This window comes from Phocoena sinus, chromosome X (genome assembly GCF_008692025.1).
Source record: "Phocoena sinus isolate mPhoSin1 chromosome X, mPhoSin1.pri, whole genome shotgun sequence".
In the NCBI taxonomy this organism is placed as follows: Eukaryota; Metazoa; Chordata; class Mammalia; order Artiodactyla; family Phocoenidae; genus Phocoena; species Phocoena sinus.
Window position 1 is genome coordinate 47996221 of NC_045784.1, and position 19506 is coordinate 48015726.

At 46.2% G+C, this 19506-nt stretch overlaps 2 protein-coding genes and 1 non-coding gene across 9 annotated transcripts in view; 2 read left to right on the top strand and 1 right to left on the bottom strand.

Annotated features, from left to right (window-relative positions):
- ITIH6 (inter-alpha-trypsin inhibitor heavy chain family member 6) overlaps positions 1–11724 on the bottom strand; it is a 49891-nt gene extending 38167 nt beyond the window's left edge. Inside the window, 4 exon segments of the mRNA XM_032618905.1 lie at positions 861–1015; positions 2276–2398; positions 3757–3819; positions 11716–11724. Coding sequence (XP_032474796.1) covers positions 861–1015; positions 2276–2398; positions 3757–3819; positions 11716–11724 — 350 coding nt within the window.
- LOC116747859 (melanoma-associated antigen D2) lies at positions 10867–19121 on the top strand. Of its 7 annotated transcripts, none has more exons than XM_032620445.1 (13): positions 10867–10966; positions 12495–12568; positions 12939–13430; positions 14004–14312; positions 14433–14496; positions 14756–14835; positions 15391–15485; positions 16188–16267; positions 16361–16403; positions 16748–16810; positions 17902–18016; positions 18389–18795; positions 18987–19121. In XM_032620445.1, the coding sequence occupies exons 2-12, from the start codon at positions 12524–12526 to the stop codon at positions 18785–18787; spliced, it is 1785 nt and encodes a 594-aa protein (XP_032476336.1). In that variant the 5' UTR covers positions 10867–10966; positions 12495–12523; the 3' UTR covers positions 18788–18795; positions 18987–19121. The 7 variants fall into 7 exon arrangements, with proteins under 7 accessions (XP_032476336.1, XP_032476342.1, XP_032476335.1 ...); XM_032620451.1 differs by having other exon boundaries at positions 12939–13268; XM_032620447.1 differs by lacking the exon at positions 10867–10966 and adding an exon at positions 11529–11619.
- On the top strand, positions 17613–17741 carry LOC116748196. The gene has a single exon (XR_004348207.1). It is a non-coding gene; the product is annotated as a small nucleolar RNA SNORA11 (small nucleolar RNA).
- Positions 19122–19506: the final 385 nt, after the last annotated feature.

The following is a 19506-nucleotide window of genomic DNA, read 5'->3' on the forward strand; positions in this document are numbered from 1 at the left end:
CTGGTAGGCCTCGCCATTCCCACCAGCCCGCATTCACGCTTCTCTTTCTTCCCAGCATACTTTATTAAAATTATCTGCTTTCATTTTTATTTCCCCCATTAGACTGTGAACTCTTTGGGAGCAGGACCATGTGCAATTCATCTTCCTTTTTCCGTAATACCCAGCCCAGTGTAAGTCACACAGTCAGCATCAGGAAATGTTTGTTAAAAAAGTAATCAAGCAAATACTATCAAGGAAATATTATCTACCGGCCACTAATTTTAGCATATATTTTCACACATATTAGCTCATTTAATCCTTTAAGGTGGGTTCTAATTTATTTTATTTTATTTATTTATTTATTTTTGGCTGCACTGGGTCTTCGTTGCTGGGTGCAGGCTTTCTGTAGTTGCGGCGAGCAGGGCTACTCTTTGTTGCAGTGCGCAGGCTCTTCATTGCGGTGGTTTCCCTTGTTGCAGAGCATGGGCTCCAGGTGCACAGGCTTCAGTAGTTGTGGCATGCGGGCTTCAGTAGTTGTGGCTCGTGGGCTTCAGAGCGCAGGCTCAGCAGTTCTGGCGCACGGACTTAGCTGCTCCGTGGTATGTGGGATCTTCCCGGACCAAGGCTCAAACCCGTGGTCCCCTACATTGGCAGGCAGATTCTTAACCACTACACCACCAGGGAAGCCTGGTGGGTTCTAATTTTATCCCCATTTTACAGATGTGTAAAATGAGACTCTGATAAGTGACATGATTTGTCCTGAGTCCCATAGCTGGCAGAATCAGAATTCAAACTCAAGAGTGCGTGCTCTTTATCACTATGCTCTGCTGAAAGAATGAACAAAAGAATGAATAAAACAGTGAGTTTGGAAGCAGACTTACATGGTGAAATTGGAGATAAAGGTGAGGCGAGGCAGATCCAGGTCAAAGATGACTTCATGAGCCTTGGCATGTGGAGTGAAAAAGACAGAGGTGACCAAGGTGTAGGCGTAGCAGGAAACCACAGTAGAATGCACTGAATAGATTTTCATCAACAGCTGAGGGAAGACAGGGAGGTGGGTTAGGTAGACTCTATCCTTGGCCTACATGTACTAGTACCCAGGACTCCTGGACAGGCCTCAAGGTACAAGTGGAGAAACTGAGGCCCAGAGAGGGAAAACAGCCTCTGTCATTCATTTTGTGGATCTGCCTAATATTTCAGTGAGCTTTACCAAGTCTCAGAACCAAAGGCTCACAGAGGATCACAAATCAAGGGACCTCTGGACAAGTGCTTCTCCAACTTTAATGTGCACATGAATTTCCTGGACATCTTGTTAAAATGCAGATTCTGATTTAACAAGTCAGGGGTGGAGACTGAAATTCTGACTTTGTAACAAACTCCCAGGTGACGTTGATGCTGCTGGTCTATGAATTTTACTTTGGGTAGCAAGGCTTTAGAATATAACAGAGTAGCTGTCATTCATTGAGCTCTACTCTGTGCAAGACACTGTGATATATGTGTCTATAACTATATCTATATCTATTCCCTTTTTAGGAACTCAAGTGTAAAGGATTGCACCTGGGGACTTCCCTGGATGTCCAGTGGTTAAGACTCTGCACTTCCACTGCACAGGGCACAGGTTTGATCTGGTTGGGGAACTAAGATCTCGCATGTCGCAAGGCGGGGCCAAAAGAGGGAAAAAAAAAAAAAGAATTGCACCTGATAAGTACAATCAGACACTGAAAGCATGATAAGCATTTGGCATCCATGATCTTATTTAATCCTCACATCGGCTCTAAGGGCTACATAATATTATTGTTCATATTTTACAGATGTGTTAACTGGGCCCAGAGCCTGAGGTCGCACAATAAGTAACATATCGATCTTCTTCCTGACCTTTCCTGAAGCCATGATCCCTTCATCTACCCACACGTCTAGCTCATTCTCAGTGTGGGGCAGAGGGAAATGAAGGCATTTGGGATCAGCTGGACCTAGAATCAAATTCTGGTTCTGCCACCTCTTAACTGTGTCAATCTCTGAGCCTCAGTTTCCTCTTCTATAACAGTAGATAGCTTAGCTATCTACTTAGCTATAATAGTAGAGCTTAGGTTACAGGGATGCTGTAAGGACTAAATGAAATAATAACTCTAAAATCCCTGGTGGAGCACCTGACATATGCTCAGAAAATAGTAACCCTTTCCTCTGGCCCTAGTTTCCTAGGACTGAGAAAGCAGACCAAATAACCTTCCACTGTTGCCCCCAAGGAGCTAATTTCCTTGCAAATCCTGGGGCTCTGTTCCCTCATCCCAGATCTAACCTTTGTGCTTGATGAGGAGGTCCCAGAAGGTCCCTGGCATGTCAGTTCCAGGAGAATGGTCAGCAAAAAGCTGATACAGATGAGGCATCTCCACTTAGACAAGATGCCACCTCTGGCCCAGGGCTGTTGTTCACATCCAGAAGGTCTGAGCCCAATCTCCAAACTCGTGCTCTTTTAAGCCTTCAGGTTATCCCTTCTCTTGAGAGGGAGGGACTACCCTGAAGGGTGGGGAAGACTCTGAATGTGGCATTGAATCCACACAAGCCAGGATTGTCCAAGAGCTGGGGTTGGCATCTTGCCTGGAGAGGGGCCAGTTCCATGCCTCCCTTTTTCCCATCATCCAGCTGTAAGATGAATGGAAACTAAACATACTAGAGCTCTGGGTCTGTCTGTTTGCTGTGTTGGCCCAGGGTGGGGTTTTTCTTTCCTATAAACATCCACAGGAGCCCAGTAACTGAGGCCAGAGAAAGGTCACTTAGCACTGATCATCTTAAAAAGGTAGCTGATATGAGAGAGGGGTTGGTGGAGCAAGGCCCCAATCCTGGTCCTTTCTGGCATGGATTTTAGCCTTGAGACAGGAAGGATTTACTTAGGGTCCCATAAAAATTGGCTCTTACAGATATGAGTCTTACAATCTGCAGAATATTCAGAGGCCAAGACAGGCTAGGGTAGGACTGAGAAAATAAGATAGTGGTTCAAAGTAGAACTACTGGACTCAGACCATCTGGGTTTGTCTCAGTTCTGCCACTTACTGACAGTGTAATATTGTGAAATTTAATTAATTGTTCTGCAGCCTCAGTTTCCTTACCTATAAAAAGAGAATAATAATAGTACCTATTTCATAAAGTTGTTATGAAGATTAAAAAAGCTTGTACTTTCAGAATGCTTGGCACATGGTAAGCATTCAGTAAACATTAGCTGCTAGGACTAGAGCTGGATGAGGCCTGATTGATCTCGAAAGTATGGGAAGCTCCCTGTCCCTCTGGAGACCTAGGTGGGGGAGGGGTGGGGAGATGCTCAGCTGATGGGCGTCAGTCTGCCTGTGGGAACCCAGAGATGCTCTGGACTGTGTCTACAGGAACTGTGGAGGGCAGGAGTGAGAACTGGAGCTGAGAAAGAAAATTACTTGAAGGTGTGCACACGGGACATCAGCATCAGTCAGAACCCCTATCCCTCTGCCCTTTCCACCCACATAGAGCACATGCAGCCCCAGCACTTACCTTCAGGCAAAATCTCAAACGACATTTTACAAACTGCATAGGGAACATTCAGACTTGTCCTATGGCATTTGGTACCGCATAACAAAGCCTCCTCATTCTTGTATTTGGTGACCCATGGCCTGTCAGTTGCAACCTCCCCCAAGTCCACACAAGGTTTCCTGTCAGAATTTCCTCATGGGAGAGAGCCCTAGCTAGAAAAAAACAGCTCTGCTTATACAACAACAGAGAAACCCACATCAGCTACCAGTCCTTTTCCCTTACCTGGGATGGATAACCGAGGGTCTTCAGGCAAATTAAGGGAACCTGCAGCATGAAAGCAAAAGACTAAAATAAGAAAATAGAACAACTGACCCCAGAGAAATTTGGGAATTTTGGAAAGGAAAGAGAATTTCAGAAAAGAAATGATAATATCCTCAGCAAATTTCAAGAAGGTAAAACATGAAAAAAACAAGACGTAAATGCCACAGAACAGGAACAATCAGAGAAAAGAAAGACTCCTTAGGGATGGAAAATAAGTTGCTGAAATTAAAAGAAAATCAACAGAAGGACTGGGAAATAAAATTGAGGAAATTTCCCAGGATGCAGGGCCAAAAAACGAAGAAACACAAAGTAGGAGAGAAAATTTAAGAGATGAAGATTAATCCAGCAGGTTCAACATCTGAATAACAGGAGTCCTAACCAGAGAGAACAGAAAAAATAAAGGACAATTTCTCAAAAACTTATTAGAAGTTAATTTTCCAAAGCTGAAGAAGGATTTCCAGAACAGGTGCCCAGAACAGTGAACCCAGGTAATAGTGGATCCAACCCAAGCAATTACTACAACAGCCTCCTCACTGGTCTTCAGCTTCCTACTTTGTCATCCCCGCCCCCTTCACCAGTATATTTTCACAACAGCCAGAGGGATCCTTTTAAAACCCAAGTCAGATACTCTCCCACCTCTGCTAAAAACCCTCCTGTGGATCCCGCTGTGGCTTGGCTTACAGGGCCCTATAAGATCAGGCCCCCATTACCTATCTGACTTCATTTTCTATTACTTCCCTCCTTGCCTTCCTCCACTAGTCTAGCAACACTGACTTTTATGTTCTTCAAAAATGGCAGGCACGAGACAAACAATGCCAGGCACAGTCCTGCTCTAGGGCCTTTGCACTGACTGTTCTTTCTATTTGGAATGTTCTTTCCCCAGGTATCCACTTGGCTAGCTCTCTCACTTCATGTAAGTCTTTGTTCACATGCTACCTTTTCAGTGAGTCTTTCTCTGACCAACCTATTTAAAACTTCAATAACCTCCCACTCTCACTGGCATTCTCTATCCTTTTTACCCTGATTTATTTTTCTCTATAGCACTGATAACACTTAAACTTGTTATATATTTTACTTATTTATCTGATCATTTTCTCTTTCTTCCTCACTAGAATATCACCTCCATGGGGACAAGGATCTGTTTCACTGCTGTATCCTCAGCTTCTAGAACAGTGCCTGGCACATTGTAGATAATAAATGTTTGTTGAAAGAATGAATACAATAAAGTCAAATAATTCAAGGAATAAAGAAAGGCTATTAGAGAATCCGTGTGTGTGTGTGTGTGTGTGTGTGTGTGTGTGTGTGTGTGTACCTGTTCGAAAAAATCATGGTCTAACTACAAAGCAAAATAAAACATAACATGATTATAAGAAGCTGATGGAATATAAGAGGGACTCCCTTTGACCTTGATAGTAGAAACATTCTCTTTGGAGAGGCCGAAAGATTGTGACATAGGACTTGTAGAGAAGGAGCTGTATTCCTGGCTCACTATTTGGCTGGGTTTTGAAAAATATTTACATAGTCATGATAATGTAAATCATGACTGGTTTTCAGGTTTTACAGTCAGCATGAAGACAAAGCAGGGAAGAGCTGGTTGTGGCTGCAGAACAGAATGTAAATGTTAATAACCTAGACAATGTGAAGGAAAGATCAAACTGACAATGTGGGTCGTTCAATGGGCAGAGGGAGGGTGGTGGCTCTAACATCCTTGTCCTAAAAAGTGGGTAGTCAAAATTACCTGTCAAAAATGGATGGAATAAGGAATAGAGGTTTGAGTATATGTATTTTTTCAAGTTACAAAGTTAACTAGGAACAACAAAGGAATATCAGCGTTAAACATTGCAGGGGAGTGGAGGGAAAGTGAGGCAGTGTACAGAAACAAAGCCCTCATTGTCATACTTGAGAGTCAACAGGATATTGTCTAAATTTTATAAACCAAGAGACAAAGTATATACATGTTATCTAGAGTTGTAAAGGGAGCCACCAGCAGAACTAAGTGCAAGAACTGGGTTTTTTTTGTTTGTTTTTTATAAATTTATTTTATTTTATTATTTAGTTTTGGCTGCGTTGGGTCTTCGTTGCTGTGCACGGGCCTTCTCCAGTTGTGGAGAGCAGGGGCTACTCTTCTTTGCAGTGTGTGGGCTTCTCATTGTGATGGCTTCTCTCATAGTGGAGCACGGGCTCTAGGAGCACGAGCTTCAGTAGTTGCGGCACGCGGGCTCAGTAGTTGTGGTGCATGGACCTAGCCACTCCACAGCATGTGGGATCCTCCCGGACCAGGGCTCGAACCTGCATCCCCTGCACTGGCAGGCAGATTCCCAGCCACTGTGCCACCAGGGAAGGCCAAGAACTGTTAAAAGGTTGCTTTGAAGGGGTGGGATGGAGATGGGGAGAGTCAAGGCAGGGGACCATTGGTTTTTATCATGTGCTCCTTCTGTACTGTTTGATTTGTTGCCATGTATGTGCATTACTTTAATAAAAATAAGATCTTAAAAACTTCATGTTGATCTTACAACAAAATAGTTATATATCTTATGACACTTTATGACAATATCAGAATGGGTATGTGGATATCCAATTAGACTTGCCTCCACGGAGGAAAATCACACTGTAATGTGCCTTGCATATGTTTATGAAGAGGGTTGGAAAGGATATTATGGGACTTAAAACATTGGCAGTACTTGAGCATAGTAGTGGAGGCTCTGGTATTTGGCATCATACTGGCCTGGGTTCAAGTCCTCTCTCTGCCATTCATTAGTTGCTCTGTCATGGGCAAGTTACCTCCCTCACCCCCAATTTGTCCACCATAAAATGAGGCTAATGCTCATACAGTAGAAATGTAAGCCCTTCAAGAGAAAGAGCCACCTCTGTAGAAGTGCATAATATATAGTTGATGCTCAATGTCTGCATATGAGGCCCGAACCTGCCTCACAGGTATGTGCTGATGAAGGACTCAATGTGCAAAGAGCAGGGGAGAAGGAGTGTTAGTTCAAAAGTGGGTAGCCGGTTTCCTCGTCTATGGGAAATTTGCCTTTGGTTTAATAAAATGTAGTCATTTTGGCTATGGAAAGAATAGCTCTCAGGGCTTAGAGTGATACAAAATGAATTAAATTGCCCTGTACATAAAAGGAAGAAAACAATAAGAATTCACCAGCAGCTCAAGGGAGAGGGCACATGAGCCTGGAAATGGAAAGGAGGGGAGCTGCTTTCTCTGAGTATTGGGAACAGAAAGAACCCAACAGCGATAGGGAGTGGGGTCCAGGAGAAGGGTTGGTTAGGAAGCTTTTCCCAGTGATGGGAAAGGCTTAGGAAACGTGAAGAACAGGAAAGTCTGATGTCCAATATTAAGTTGGTTGCTAGGCTGTGCTGTACAACTTAGATGACTAAAGAAGTGATAGGTAGCCTTGGAAGGAAATCTTTGACACTTACTCCCAGCCTTCAGAATTTTCCAACATTCAGAGGTACTGATTTTTATATAGTTTGGGGGAAAGGAAATGTGTTAGGAGAGGACTGGTGGTGAGGATATTCTGGGCTTCTCATGTAAGCTTTAGGTGTCTGAAATCTTTGATGTCCCGGTAGTAGGCAGTTTCATCCCCTGACATTCTGCAGTAAGCAGTCTTTAGCCTGCCTTTCCTTATCACCTGAACAGAGCTGCTTGGTGATAACTCAGCTTTTCATCTTTGTTCCTAGTTAATATGTAGGATCTATATGATTTCAGGTATTTTCCTGCTGATTTATGAATGCTGGAAACCGGTCTGGGACACAGTGACCTAGGTTCATCAGAGTTTATGGGCAGATGCTGAAGTTCAAAAGATTCCAAGAGTTTACAAAGAGAGAAGGTGGGAGGAAATCTCTCTAGTCAAATGATGAAGATTGTAAGTGAATTTATTTTTTTTTCTCCTGTTAAGGTTTCATCCTGTCCTCTGATCCCCAGATCATAAGATGAATGATTATGGTATTATGCTATGAAGGTGTTTGGCATTGAGAGGCACTGGGGAAGTTTGGCTTTGAAAGTCTCTGGGAATGTCTCTCTGATGGACATGGACTGAGATTTTGCCTGAGTCCCTTGAGTCCAATATCTCCTAAGGATCTGACTCTACATTCTTTTAAAGTTATCCCAGGATCCCAAAGGCCACAACCAGGACTTAAAATGTTGTGGAATTTAAATGATGGAGGTTGTAACAGAGGGTAGATATAACAGAGGGCGTTCCATAGGGAAGAAATCGTATGAGCAATGGCTCCTAAGTAACAGAAGGCAGGGCACATCTGGTAATAGTGAAGTGTTTGTTTGGAATATACACAGTACTCAGAAAAATAGCAAGAAAAAGCCTGGAAAACTAGTCAGGGCTAGATTTTGGGAGAGTCTCAAAATCAGAGTCAGACATTTCTTGAAAGAGTAGTTTATGCTCATTGTCAGGAATACCTCACCTGCAATTCACATCTCAACTCACTGCAGTCATAAAACTTCCACATGGCATAGACTCCCAAACAGTGGTTTCAATCAGACATACATGTATTTATCTCACCTAAAAGAAATCCAGAGTTAGGCAGTCCAAAGTTTGTATGGTGGCCCTATGAAATTGTTAGAGATCCCGATTCTTCTCAGTTTACTCCTCCACTATCCTTAGGGTATGACCCTTGTCCTCATGGCCTTTATTCCAGGAGGCTATGTGTCCAGGTAAAAATCAGATTTTCTATTAATAGGGAAGGAGAGGAGAATGTATACTGGAGTAAACAGTTATCGACCTATGCCACAAGTGTGAAACTATCCCCTCCGAGGTCACCAGAGACCAGACCACTACCTGACTGCTACAATCCCTAGACATTTTTCAGGACTTTTCTTGACCTCTGGGTAGTATTCAACACTATTGACCCCTCCCACCTTTTGAAATATTCTCTTCCTTTGGTTTTGTGGCATTACTTTCTCCTGCTTTTTGCTCTGTCTCCTTGGTCATTACTTATCTGTCTCTCTCCTGGGCTCCTTTTCCTTCACCTATGCTGAGGTTGCTGTTGGCCTCCAGGGCTCTTCCCTGGGCCCCGTCTCTTCTAAGGTTTTTATTCTTCCCAGGCCCAGGGAAGAGCCGTTAGTATTCCATATGTTAGTGAAAGGGGTTACCATCTACACATTTGATCTCTCAAATTAGATTCCCAAAAGTTGCCTTTGACACTTCCCTTCTCCTCACCCCTTTCCCTACATCCAATTATTCATAAAGCCTTGCTTTTTATTTCTTTAATATCTTCTGAATTCAATCACTTCTCATGACCTCCACTGCTACCACTCTAGGCCTAACCACAATCATTGTTTACCTGGATGACTAGTCTCCCTTTTTCCAGGAAGACATCTAATTCACACTCCTAATGGGTTAGGCAGCTAGAGTGGTGTTCTTTCTAGAACACAAATCTATGTTGCATCCAAGCCTAGAACCCTTCAATAATCTCTCAGTGTTATCAGGATCAAGACCTATCAGGATCAAGACCAAAGTCTTTATCTTGGCATTCAAGGCTTGCCATGATTTGAAAGGGATGGGAATTTGGGGTACTAGAACTGGAAGAAAAGAAGGGCTGTGTCTAGTGTGAAATAAAGCCCTGTAGATGGGGGGAGAGAACCTAGGAGGTAAGAAAGTGGTGAGCTGATGTCACAAACTTGGAGGGAGCAACAATTTAGAGAAAAAGTCAGGAGAACAGAAGCCCACCATGAATATCTGTGAAGTATGTGTGCATGTGTATGTTGAATTGTCCATAGAACATAGGGATTCATATTTTATTTGCTTAATAGAGGAAAAGGTGACTTCATAAAGCAGAAGACATAACCATTTGAATTACTTTTGATATAGGAAACATATTGAATATTAATCCTATAACTGATCACTGTGTTGACTTTTATTATGGTTTCTAACAACATTAATTGATGCTCTCAGGTTGTCCAGGTCTGCATTCATATACTCTGTAATTAATGATAATGTTGTCTACTTTCAATTTTTTATACATCTTATTTTGTTCTCTTGAATAGACCCAATTATTGATACTTATGTGAATTTATTACGTGGTAAAGGTGCCATTTCAAATCAGTGGGGGAAAAGATGGATTAATTTGCACATGGTGTAGGGATGAGGCTATATTTTTGGAAAATAATTAATCTTTATACAAAATAAATGTTGGAGTGATCAAACATTTAAATGTAAATAAAAAAGCCATAAAACTGCTTGGAATAAAAGCAGTGATTATTATAACAGGAGTGTGGAAAGCATCTCTAAGCATGAAGCAGAATCTAGTCATGGTAAAGGAAAACCTGATACATTTCACTACATAATAATTAATCCTTTTTGTATAGCAAATATTATCCTAAATAACATGAAAAATATTTGTAGTATATGCAACACATAAACATGCAAGAGACATTGCTGGTGGAAATGTTATTCTGTGTATCTTTTTAAAGTTGACAAGTTTTGTATCAAAATGGAGTCAGCACTGCTTGTAATAGTAAATAAAAAATGGAAACAATCTAAATGTCTATGTATCCTGGACTGGTTAAATACATTATGGGACATTTACAGAGAAAAGATTATGGAGCAGTTAAGAAAAATGTGCACTATGGAAAGCTGTTTAAAATATATAACTGGGAAAAAATAAAACAAACCCTGGTCACAGAACAGTAGGTATAGTGTACCATTTGTGGGGAGAAAACCCAAATAATTAGTATATAAATAGAAACAAATCTGGAAGAATGTATATCAGAACGTTAGTAGTGGTTATTTCTGGGGCATGAGATAAGGGTAGCCTTTCATTGGTATGTTACATATTTCTGCATAATTTGAAATTTCACAACTACAACATGTTACTTTTGCAATAAGCAATATATATATATATATATATATATATATATATATATAAACATATTCAATGAATGAATCGCTTTGAGGCGGTGGTTTTGGTTTGGAATGGCTTCAGACCAAGCCTGGTACAGTGGCATAAACATGGGCTTCGGCGTCAGACAGCCCTGAGCTGGGCCCCATTGCCCCACCCCCGAGGAAGGAGAAGGGGGGTGGCAGGGGGCTGCGGAAAGGGGCTGGGCTGGGCTGGGCTGGGCTGGCTGCAGCTCTAGTCCAGAAGGCTGAGACTTCGAGAGGGACTGAGAGAGGGCAGACGAATTCCGGACTCGCTGGAGGACAAGGTGAGGGACGTTGAGATTGGGGTTTCCAGACAGTGGTTCCAGTCCCCTCGAACCTAGAGCCAGGCAGGTGGTCAATTTTTACTGCACCACTGCAGCTAGGGGAGAGGTTACTCGGAGTGGGATGTAGGCAACGAAGACGACCGAGAGAGTAGTAGGCTGTATGGACTGGAGAGCAGAGGCTAGTTGAGGGAGAGGGGGAGAAAAACTGGGAACCGGGCGTGTTGAATGGTGGATGGAGAAATATGAGGGGGAAGGGGAATACTGAGAGGAAGTGGAAATTAAGAGAAGAAAACAGGGGATGTAGAGAAGGGTTAAGGAATACTGGGGGAGGGGGTGCAATGGTAGCATGAAGGAGGATGTAAGGAATGGGAATCCGGAATTCTGTGGGGTAAATAGGAACGGCGATGGAGAAATAGGGAGCAGGGAACAAGGCAGAGGGAATACGGAGTGGTACGGAGTGGGGGATAAGGAATGAGGAGCGGGCGGGGGGGGGGGGGGGGGGGGGGGAAGGGCAGACTGGCTGGGACGGAGGCCCCCTAGGGAGGCGGAAAGGGGCGGGACCACTTCCGGCCTGGAGGGGGGAGGGCAGTCTGAGTTTATGAGGGGCTCAGAGGGAGTAGAGTAGACGCACTCAGGAGTAGTAGAAGGACGAGGTGAGCAGGGGGGCCCAGCTCTGGATCCGAGCCCGGGAGGGGTCGGCCCCACCCTCTGGGATCTGGAGAAATCCTGCTCTAAGGACCGGATCATACCGGATCCATCCGGCCGGGAAGGGAGGGGACAGGACCCTGTTTGGCTGGGCCCAAGATGGAATCACTAGCTCAATACTGATTTGAGGAGGGGGGTGTATTAGGGAAGGGGCGGAACCAAGATGCGCTTGGCCCCTGTTTGGAGGGGGGCGTATTATGAAAAAGGGCGGGACCGGACGGTGCAGTGGACTTGGGCTGGATGTCAGTAGGGGAGGGGCCTGGACCCCCAGACGCTGCGACAATTTGAGAGAGAGGCTTGTTGGGGAGGGGGCGGGACCGAATGTACTACGAACTTGGAGAGGGGCGTGTAGGAAAAAGGTACTGGACTGAGCCTCTATTTACGCATGCGCACTATGGATCTCTGGAAAGGGGCGTGTAGTGAAAGGCCAGTTTGGAGACAAGCCAGCTGCCAAATGCGCATGTGCACGGTGGACATCAAAGAAAGCTTCTGCTGGGAAAGCGGGCGGGGCTGAGATGGGCCCTGCAACGGATGCGCATGCGCACTGTCGACTTGCGGCTGGGGGGGGTGTGCACTGGGAAAAGGGGCGGGGTCCTCAGAGCTGCCGCGCTGGCACATCTTCCTGGAGTAGGGGAGGGTACGGCTGCAGAGAATTGAGATCTAGGCGCTCTGGATTACTGAATTTGAGAACGGGGGCCTTGGGGGGGGTGGGGAGAGGGTTTGGGATTGGGACCCTAGGGAAGGTGGGTATCAGCCTCCAGGCCGAGCGGGAGAGAGGACGTTAAGTGAGCTCGCCTATTAACCCAGGCCTTCTCTCCTTCAGGCTCAGCTCTTGCCAGGGCAACTTGAGACATGGCTGACACAAGCGAGAGTGGTACGGGTCCAGCCCACTTCCAGGTAAGCCCTTCTTCTGCCCTCTCCCTAGCTGCATTTGCTCTCCAGCCCCTGTTGCTGCCCCAAATCTCTTGGCACCTCCCCTCCCATCCCAGCCCTTCTCCATCTACCTCCCTGCTTCGTTGCCGCCTCCCTCCCCCAAGTAGAGGGAGGGAGGAGGGAAGGAAGGAGGGAGGAAGGAAGGCGGGAGGGAGGGTAGGCCCGCCCCTCTTCTGCTCAGAGGAAAGGGAGGCCTTGTTGGGCTGAGGTGGTCAGAGCACACTGCAAGTAGGAGTTAGTGTAGGTCAGAGAAGTGAGGCCCTGGAATTTTGGGGCCATTTGCCTAGTTGGGGGTGGGGAGAAGGTCTGTGAGCTTCCCTGCTTCCTCTTGCAGGCTGAAGCTTCAGAAGAGGACCGTGGCTTGAAGATGCAGACCCTATTGACAGTGACCCAGAACTTGGAGGTCTCAGAGGCACCGAAGGCCTCAAAGGCACCAGAGGTCTCAAAGGCCATGAAGGTCTCAAATGCTGCAGGAGTTTCAAAGACCACAGAGGTCTCAAAGGCCACAGAGGCTCAGGAGGTATCTGCCACTCAGGCCTCAGCTACCGCTAAGCTGACTGATACCCAGGTTCTGGCAGCTGAAGCGAAGAATCCGGCAGCTGACACCAAGGTGCAGAATACTGACCCTCAGGCTGTGACAATGCCTGCTACTGAGACCAAAAAGGTCAGCTGTGGGGCTGATACGAAGGTCAATACAAAGACCCTGGAGACTGAGGCTGCTGCCTCTCAGGCTCTGGCAGATGAACCTGAGCCTGAGGGTGCAGCTGCACAGGCTCAGGAGAATCAGGATACTCGGCCCAAGGTCAAGGCCAAGAAAGCCCGAAAGGTAAGACCCTTGCCTTTCTGTTTCTCTCAGTTGGTTCATGGTTCTATAAACCTTTAGAAAGTTCCCTCAGCTCATCAAGGCTGTGGCGGGACACTAAGAGAAATGTGATATAATTCCTGTTTTCAGAAAGCTCACAGACTGGTGGGCACATGAGACAGGAATACGAACAGCTGCAATCTGAATGAAATGCAGTTTATATTTACATAGTAGCTACCATATGTCAGGCCTTGAGCTAGGCACATTCACACAGGTTATCTCATTAAATCCTGAAAGTAATCTAGTTTTGTAGAGAAGGAAGCTGAGTCCCAGAGAGGTGGAGTGTCGTGTCCAGGATGGTATAAGCAGAGCCAGTGGTGCACACAAGAGGAGGAGAAGCCTCAGGCCCCATCCTTGTGTTGCTCCTGGCCTGGTGGGAAGATGAAACTCCTGCTTGGAAAACAGTGAAAGACAAATCCAAGACTCAGGCTGTTACTACAAGAGTGGGATTAGAGGGGACTTCAGGAAGAGAGAAGATGAGGAAAAAGGACCATCTGCATCATCTGGCAATGTTGTGCTTGCTCTTCATTGATGCAGGTGAAGCATCTGAATGGGGAAGAGGATGGCAGCAGTGACCAGAGTCAGGCTTCTGGAACCACGGGCGGCCGAAGGATCTCAAAGGCCCTAATGGCCTCAATGGCCCGCAGGGCTTCAAGGGGCCCCATAGCCTTTTGGGCCCGCAGGGCATCAAGGACTCGGTTGGCTGCTTGGGCCCGGAGAGCTTTGCTTTCTCTGAGGTCACCTAAGGCCCGTAGGGGGAAGGCTCGCCGCAGAGCTGCTAAGCTCCAGTCATCCCAAGAGCCTGAAACACCACCACCTCGGGATGTAGCCCTTTTGCAAGGGAGGGTAAGAAACCTGTCCTCTCCACTCAGCGTTATTCACTGCTTTGCCTGCCCTCTTCTCTGCCATCCTCTCAAGTCTTCTGCAAGCATGTTTTGATCATTCCATCTTTTCCTCCTCTCCCAGGCCAATGATTTGGTGAAGTACCTGTTGGTTAAAGACCAGACAAAGATTCCCATCAAACGCTCAGGTAGAGTTCTACTAACCCTCCCTTCCCCCAGCTCTGTTCTCCATTGCCCTCTCCCCCATGTGCTGAGGGCATTTCTTGCTCTCCTGCTCCCACTTATGTCCTCCTAAAGTTCTAATTTGGCAGTAGTAGTATCTCTGTTCATTAGCTCAGAACCTGTTTATGCCACCCACAGCATGGTTGGTAAAGGGTCTTTAGTTTGGGTATGGGGGCCACCCGGCCTCACTTCTGCCCAGGTGCTCGCAACACTCTCCCCTTGCAGACATGCTGAAGGACATCATCAAAGAATACACTGATGTGTACCCTGAAATCATTGAACGAGCAGGCTATTCCTTGGAGAAGGTGAAGGGGCAGACCTCGGGGATGGGTGCAATGGGGTAGCCTCGAATCAAACAAAGGTGTACATGTCTTTACTGGGGGGTACCACAGAGACTAATCCAGCCCCATCACTGTGCAGATGGGCAGACAGTGGCCTAGCAAGGGGCATAGACTAGGTTGAGGTCACACAGTAAGTCAGTGGTAAAATCACAGCTAGGACCCAAGCCACCCAGCTTAGTCCTGACTTCTGTCCACTGCTGGACATGTCCTATAATGTATTTCAGATGTTCTTTCTCCCTTTCATTCCCCACTCTCTGGCTGCCTAGATTCCCACTAATCACAAAGATGATGTTGATTAAAAATAATGCATTTGCTGCCTGTTTGCCATGTGCTGGCCACTCAGCTAAGTGATTTAAGTGCATTATCTCACTGATGTTTCTCTCTCTCTCTCTCTCTCTCTCTCTCTCACACACACACACACACACACACACACACACACACACCTAGGCACAGGGGGAACTGTGGGATGCCCAGAAAGCTGAATTCTGTGATCTCACAAGCTGTTTTCCACATCTGCAGGTATTTGGGATCCAATTAAAGGAAATTGATAAGAATGACCACTTGTACATTCTTCTCAGCACCTTAGAGCCCACTGATGCAGGCATACTGGGAACGTAAGCTGGGAAAGGGCTGGGGTGGGAGGGAGGCTTCTGCTTTTGCCCATGGTACTACTCCATCCCTGTCCTCTCCCCACATCCCCTTAGGAAGTCAGGAAAGACAGAGCCTAAAAACCCCTATTCCAGCTCCTGCACGTAGTTGGAGCCCTGCACACAATAGTGATACCTGATTATGATTTACTGTAGGGTGTAGAAGCCTGGGGCAGGGCACTCCTACTGTCAGGCTTTTTGTTTCTCCAGAAGCTTCCCAGGAAAGCAGACCTGTCATTGCTTATCTCTTCCTGTTGGCCTTGGTAGAATGGTTCTCACAGGAGGGCTTCCTGGTATGAGTGGCTCATGATGCTTGAAGGGCGGGAGCATCAGTGGGGCTCTACGTAGAATTCTCTTGGAGCTGAGGGGTCTGGGAGAGCAAGAAGGGACTCACATTGGCTGGGTGTCCGGGTTGTACTGGGTTGACAAGTACAAGTACAATTCTATCCTCTCAGCAACCTGGGGAGAGGAGAATGTGATTTTCCCATTTTATGAATAGGAGAGTCTAAGTGCCTTGCCCAGGGTCACATAGAGCTTGAAGCATAGACTGGGCAGGATTCTCTCATATGTGAAGAATCTGGGAGAAGCTAGCCTAGTGAGCTGGCTGGTGTGTTTTCTTGCAGATGGCTGCTGGATGTAAACCTTCTCTCTGTCCCATTATTCCCCTAGGACCAAGGACTCACCAAAGCTGGGTCTCCTCATGGTGCTTCTTAGCATCATCTTCATGAACGGAAATAGGTCCAGTGAGGGTGAGTGGCTGGGCTGGCAGCTGAATGGGGGGTCATGGTCGGAATTCCACATGTTCATTTTCTATCCCTGTTTCCTTTTGCCTCCCCTTGCAGCTGTCATCTGGGAGGTGCTGCGCAAGTTGGGGCTGCGCCCTGGGTATGATTGGGCTCTGTCAGTGCTTGCTGTCTGTATTGTCCTTTGGCAAGAGAAGATGGTCCCAGGATTGCATCAGCCTGGTGATCTGGTGGAGTGGGCAGGGTTGCTGGACTGGGTAGAGGGTCCAGGGTTCTGACCTGGGTGGATGGGGAAATGGTCCTGAACTCTGCTGTCTGTCTCACTGACTCTTGGGCTTCTGTGGAGCTTCCATCTTATGTTGGAAGCCTCTTTTCCATGTTGGAAATGTCTCTGCCCACATCTGGGAAGTGCAACAGCCCCAATTATATTTATCTATGTATGTAATTATGTATGTATGTATGTATTTTATCATTTTGTGCTGTCAGGATACATCATTCGCTTTTTGGGGATGTGAAGAAGCTCATTACTGATGAGTTTGTGAAGCAGAAGTAAGTGTCTGTCTAGTGTTCCTGTGTTCCATGCATTTTGCCTGTCTTAGAACTGAGTAATAAAGCTGTGGTGCATGTGCATATGCATATGTGTGCGTATGCAGGTGGTAGTTTATTCCTGAGGTAGTGGCAGAGAACAGAAGCACACATTTCCTGACCTACTTGTACTCTCACATATACCTTTGGAACAATTCTTCAAGGGAGGGATTGTCATCACCAGTATTGTACGCATGAGGAAACTGAAGCTCAGAGAGGTGAAGTAATTTGCTCAGGGTTATTATACAGGTAGCAAACGGAAGAGTTGTATTTAGATCCTGGCCCCAATACCTTGGTTCTTTTTTACTATGCTAGCTAGGGCTTCATAGAAATTAATTCCATAAAGAAATGCCATAGAATGGTAGCTTTAAGCAGCCACATACTGTGCTGGGGTCTTGACTAGTACATCTCATTTCATTTTCATAACTACCCTGCAGAATAGCTGCTGTCACCTCATCCCCTGTATCAGTTGAGCCTAGGGCTCAGAGAGTGGAAGCCTGAGCATGGCTCTGGCTGGTAAAGGATTCATTTGGACCTGAAGCCCAGACCTCCTGACTTTTCTGGCCAGGGCCCACCCTATTCTTGGTCCTTGGAGAACATGTGTGCACTCATACAGGTGTACCAGCACACACCTGTGGGCTCACATACAAATGGTCGAGAGTATGCATGGAGTCCACTGCTCTTGGTTGACTGTTTCTTCCTGTACAGTCATTTCCTAGGGTGGACTGTCCCAGGGTTCAGCCAGGCCATGGACGAGCCCCATGGTGAGATGTGCTCAGAGCAGGGGGCCTGAAGAAATAGCTCCTCTGTTTACAACACACCCAACAGGAACCTGGGTTATTGTGACAAGGGGCACAAAACTCGTGGCCTTCCTATGAACAAATACCCTACACGTGCCCCCTGCACCTCCACGTGGCTGCTGGGCAGGACCAGTGAGATAGGGCTGAATATTGGAAGAAAAGCTGCAGTATTTAGTGGGGAGTTTTCCACCTAAATGCATGAGTGGGCCACGAGTGGTCTTACAGACATAAAGGCTTTGAACCTCTCTTTTCAAGGTACCTGGACTATGCCAGAGTCCCTAATAGCAATCCGCCTGAGTATGAGTTCTTCTGGGGCCTGCGCTCTTACTATGAGACCAGCAAGATGAAAGTCCTCAAGTTTGCCTGCAAGGTAATTGGAGAGCTGTCCAAGCCTGGCACATCAAGAGCATGGGGTGCCACTGTTTAGGGTAGGCTGTGTGCAGAGCAACCTGCAGCTCATGCATGAACATTCTGAAGCCTGTATTAATGTGCAAACACTCTATCTGAATAGTTTAATCCTTACAACTGACATGTCATTGCCTTACTGCAGATGAGAAAACTCAGGCTCAGAGAGGTTGTCAGGTGTTACGTCCAAGGTCGCAGAGATAGTAAGTGTCAGAGCAGGGATGGAATATTAGGTATATAATTACTAGTAGTATTTATTGTATTACTATAATTTGCATCTTGTAGGCGCTCAGTGTTCAGATTCTGATCCTTCAGATGGTTGTTATTCCTGTTTCAGGTACAAAAGAAGGATCCCAAGGAATGGGCAGCTCAGTACCGAGAGGCAGTGGAAGCAGATATGAAGGCTGCGGCTGAGGCTGCAGCTGAAGCCAAGGCAAGGGCTGAGATTAGAGCTCGGATGGGCATTGGGCTCGGCTCTGAGAATGCTGCTGGGCCCTGCAACTGGGACGAAGCTGATATTGGACCCTGGGCCAAAGCCCGGATCCAGACGGGAGCTGAAGCTAAAGCCAAAGCCCAGGAGAGTGGTAGTGCCAGCGCTGGTGCCAGTGCCAGTGGCAGCTTTGGTGCTAGCACCAGCCTGACAGCCACTCTCACGTTTGGGCTCTTCGCGGGCCTTGGTGGAGCTGGTGCCAGCACCAGTGGCAACTCTGGTGCCTGTGGTTTCTCCTACAAGTGAGATTTCAGGTATCTATTTAGACTTGACTTGGGGGAAGCCGGGCCTCATGGGAATGGGATGAGGAGCTGGGTGGTTATAGGAAGGCCAAGGTTGGAGGACCACATGGAGAGTGTGAGAAAACACTACTTTTGGCATTTTATTCCTTCTTTTTTGGTGGATATCAATTGACTTTTTGATTTTCTTTTATTTGTGTTTTCAGATATTCCTAATCCCAGCAGTCTTTCTCTTCGAGCCAGGGTGCATCCTCAGAAACCTACTCAACACAGCACTCTAGGCAGCCACTATCAATCAATTGAAATTGACACTCTACATTAAATCTATTTGCCATTTCTGAGTTTATTGCTTTTTTTGGTGGGCTGTCACATTTTGGTATCACATTTTAAAATGAATTGGGAAAGTTTCCACCTCAATCTGTGCTTAGCTTTAGGTGACATTGTCAAATAGAGTAAAATTAGAGCAAAATTAGCATGTTTCTCTAGGATAGGTTGGGCCCCATCTCTAGCCTATAGAGCAGGCAGGATTGCAGTGGTGTGAAGAGTCATGGGGATTATAGGCATAGAGGACAGACACACTTTGAAGAAGAGCCCTGAGGTGGGCAAGTCTGGAGCAGAAAAATAGAGGAGATTGAACATCAAGTATAGACTCTCCTTTTGAGAAATTTGGGTGAGACAAGAAGGAGGGAGAGGGAGGTAGCTAAAGGGAGATACGGGAACAAGTAG

Coding starts and splice junctions, on each gene's coding strand:
- LOC116747859 (XM_032620444.1), top strand. CDS start 12,524: ATGGCTGACACAAGCGAGAGTGGTACGGGTCCAGCCCACTTCCAG. Junction 15,486..16,187: donor GATGCAGGCATACTGGGAAC/GTAAGCTGGGAA, acceptor TTATTCCCCTAG/GACCAAGGACTCACCAAAGC. Junction 16,811..17,901: donor GATGAGTTTGTGAAGCAGAA/GTAAGTGTCTGT, acceptor TCTCTTTTCAAG/GTACCTGGACTATGCCAGAG.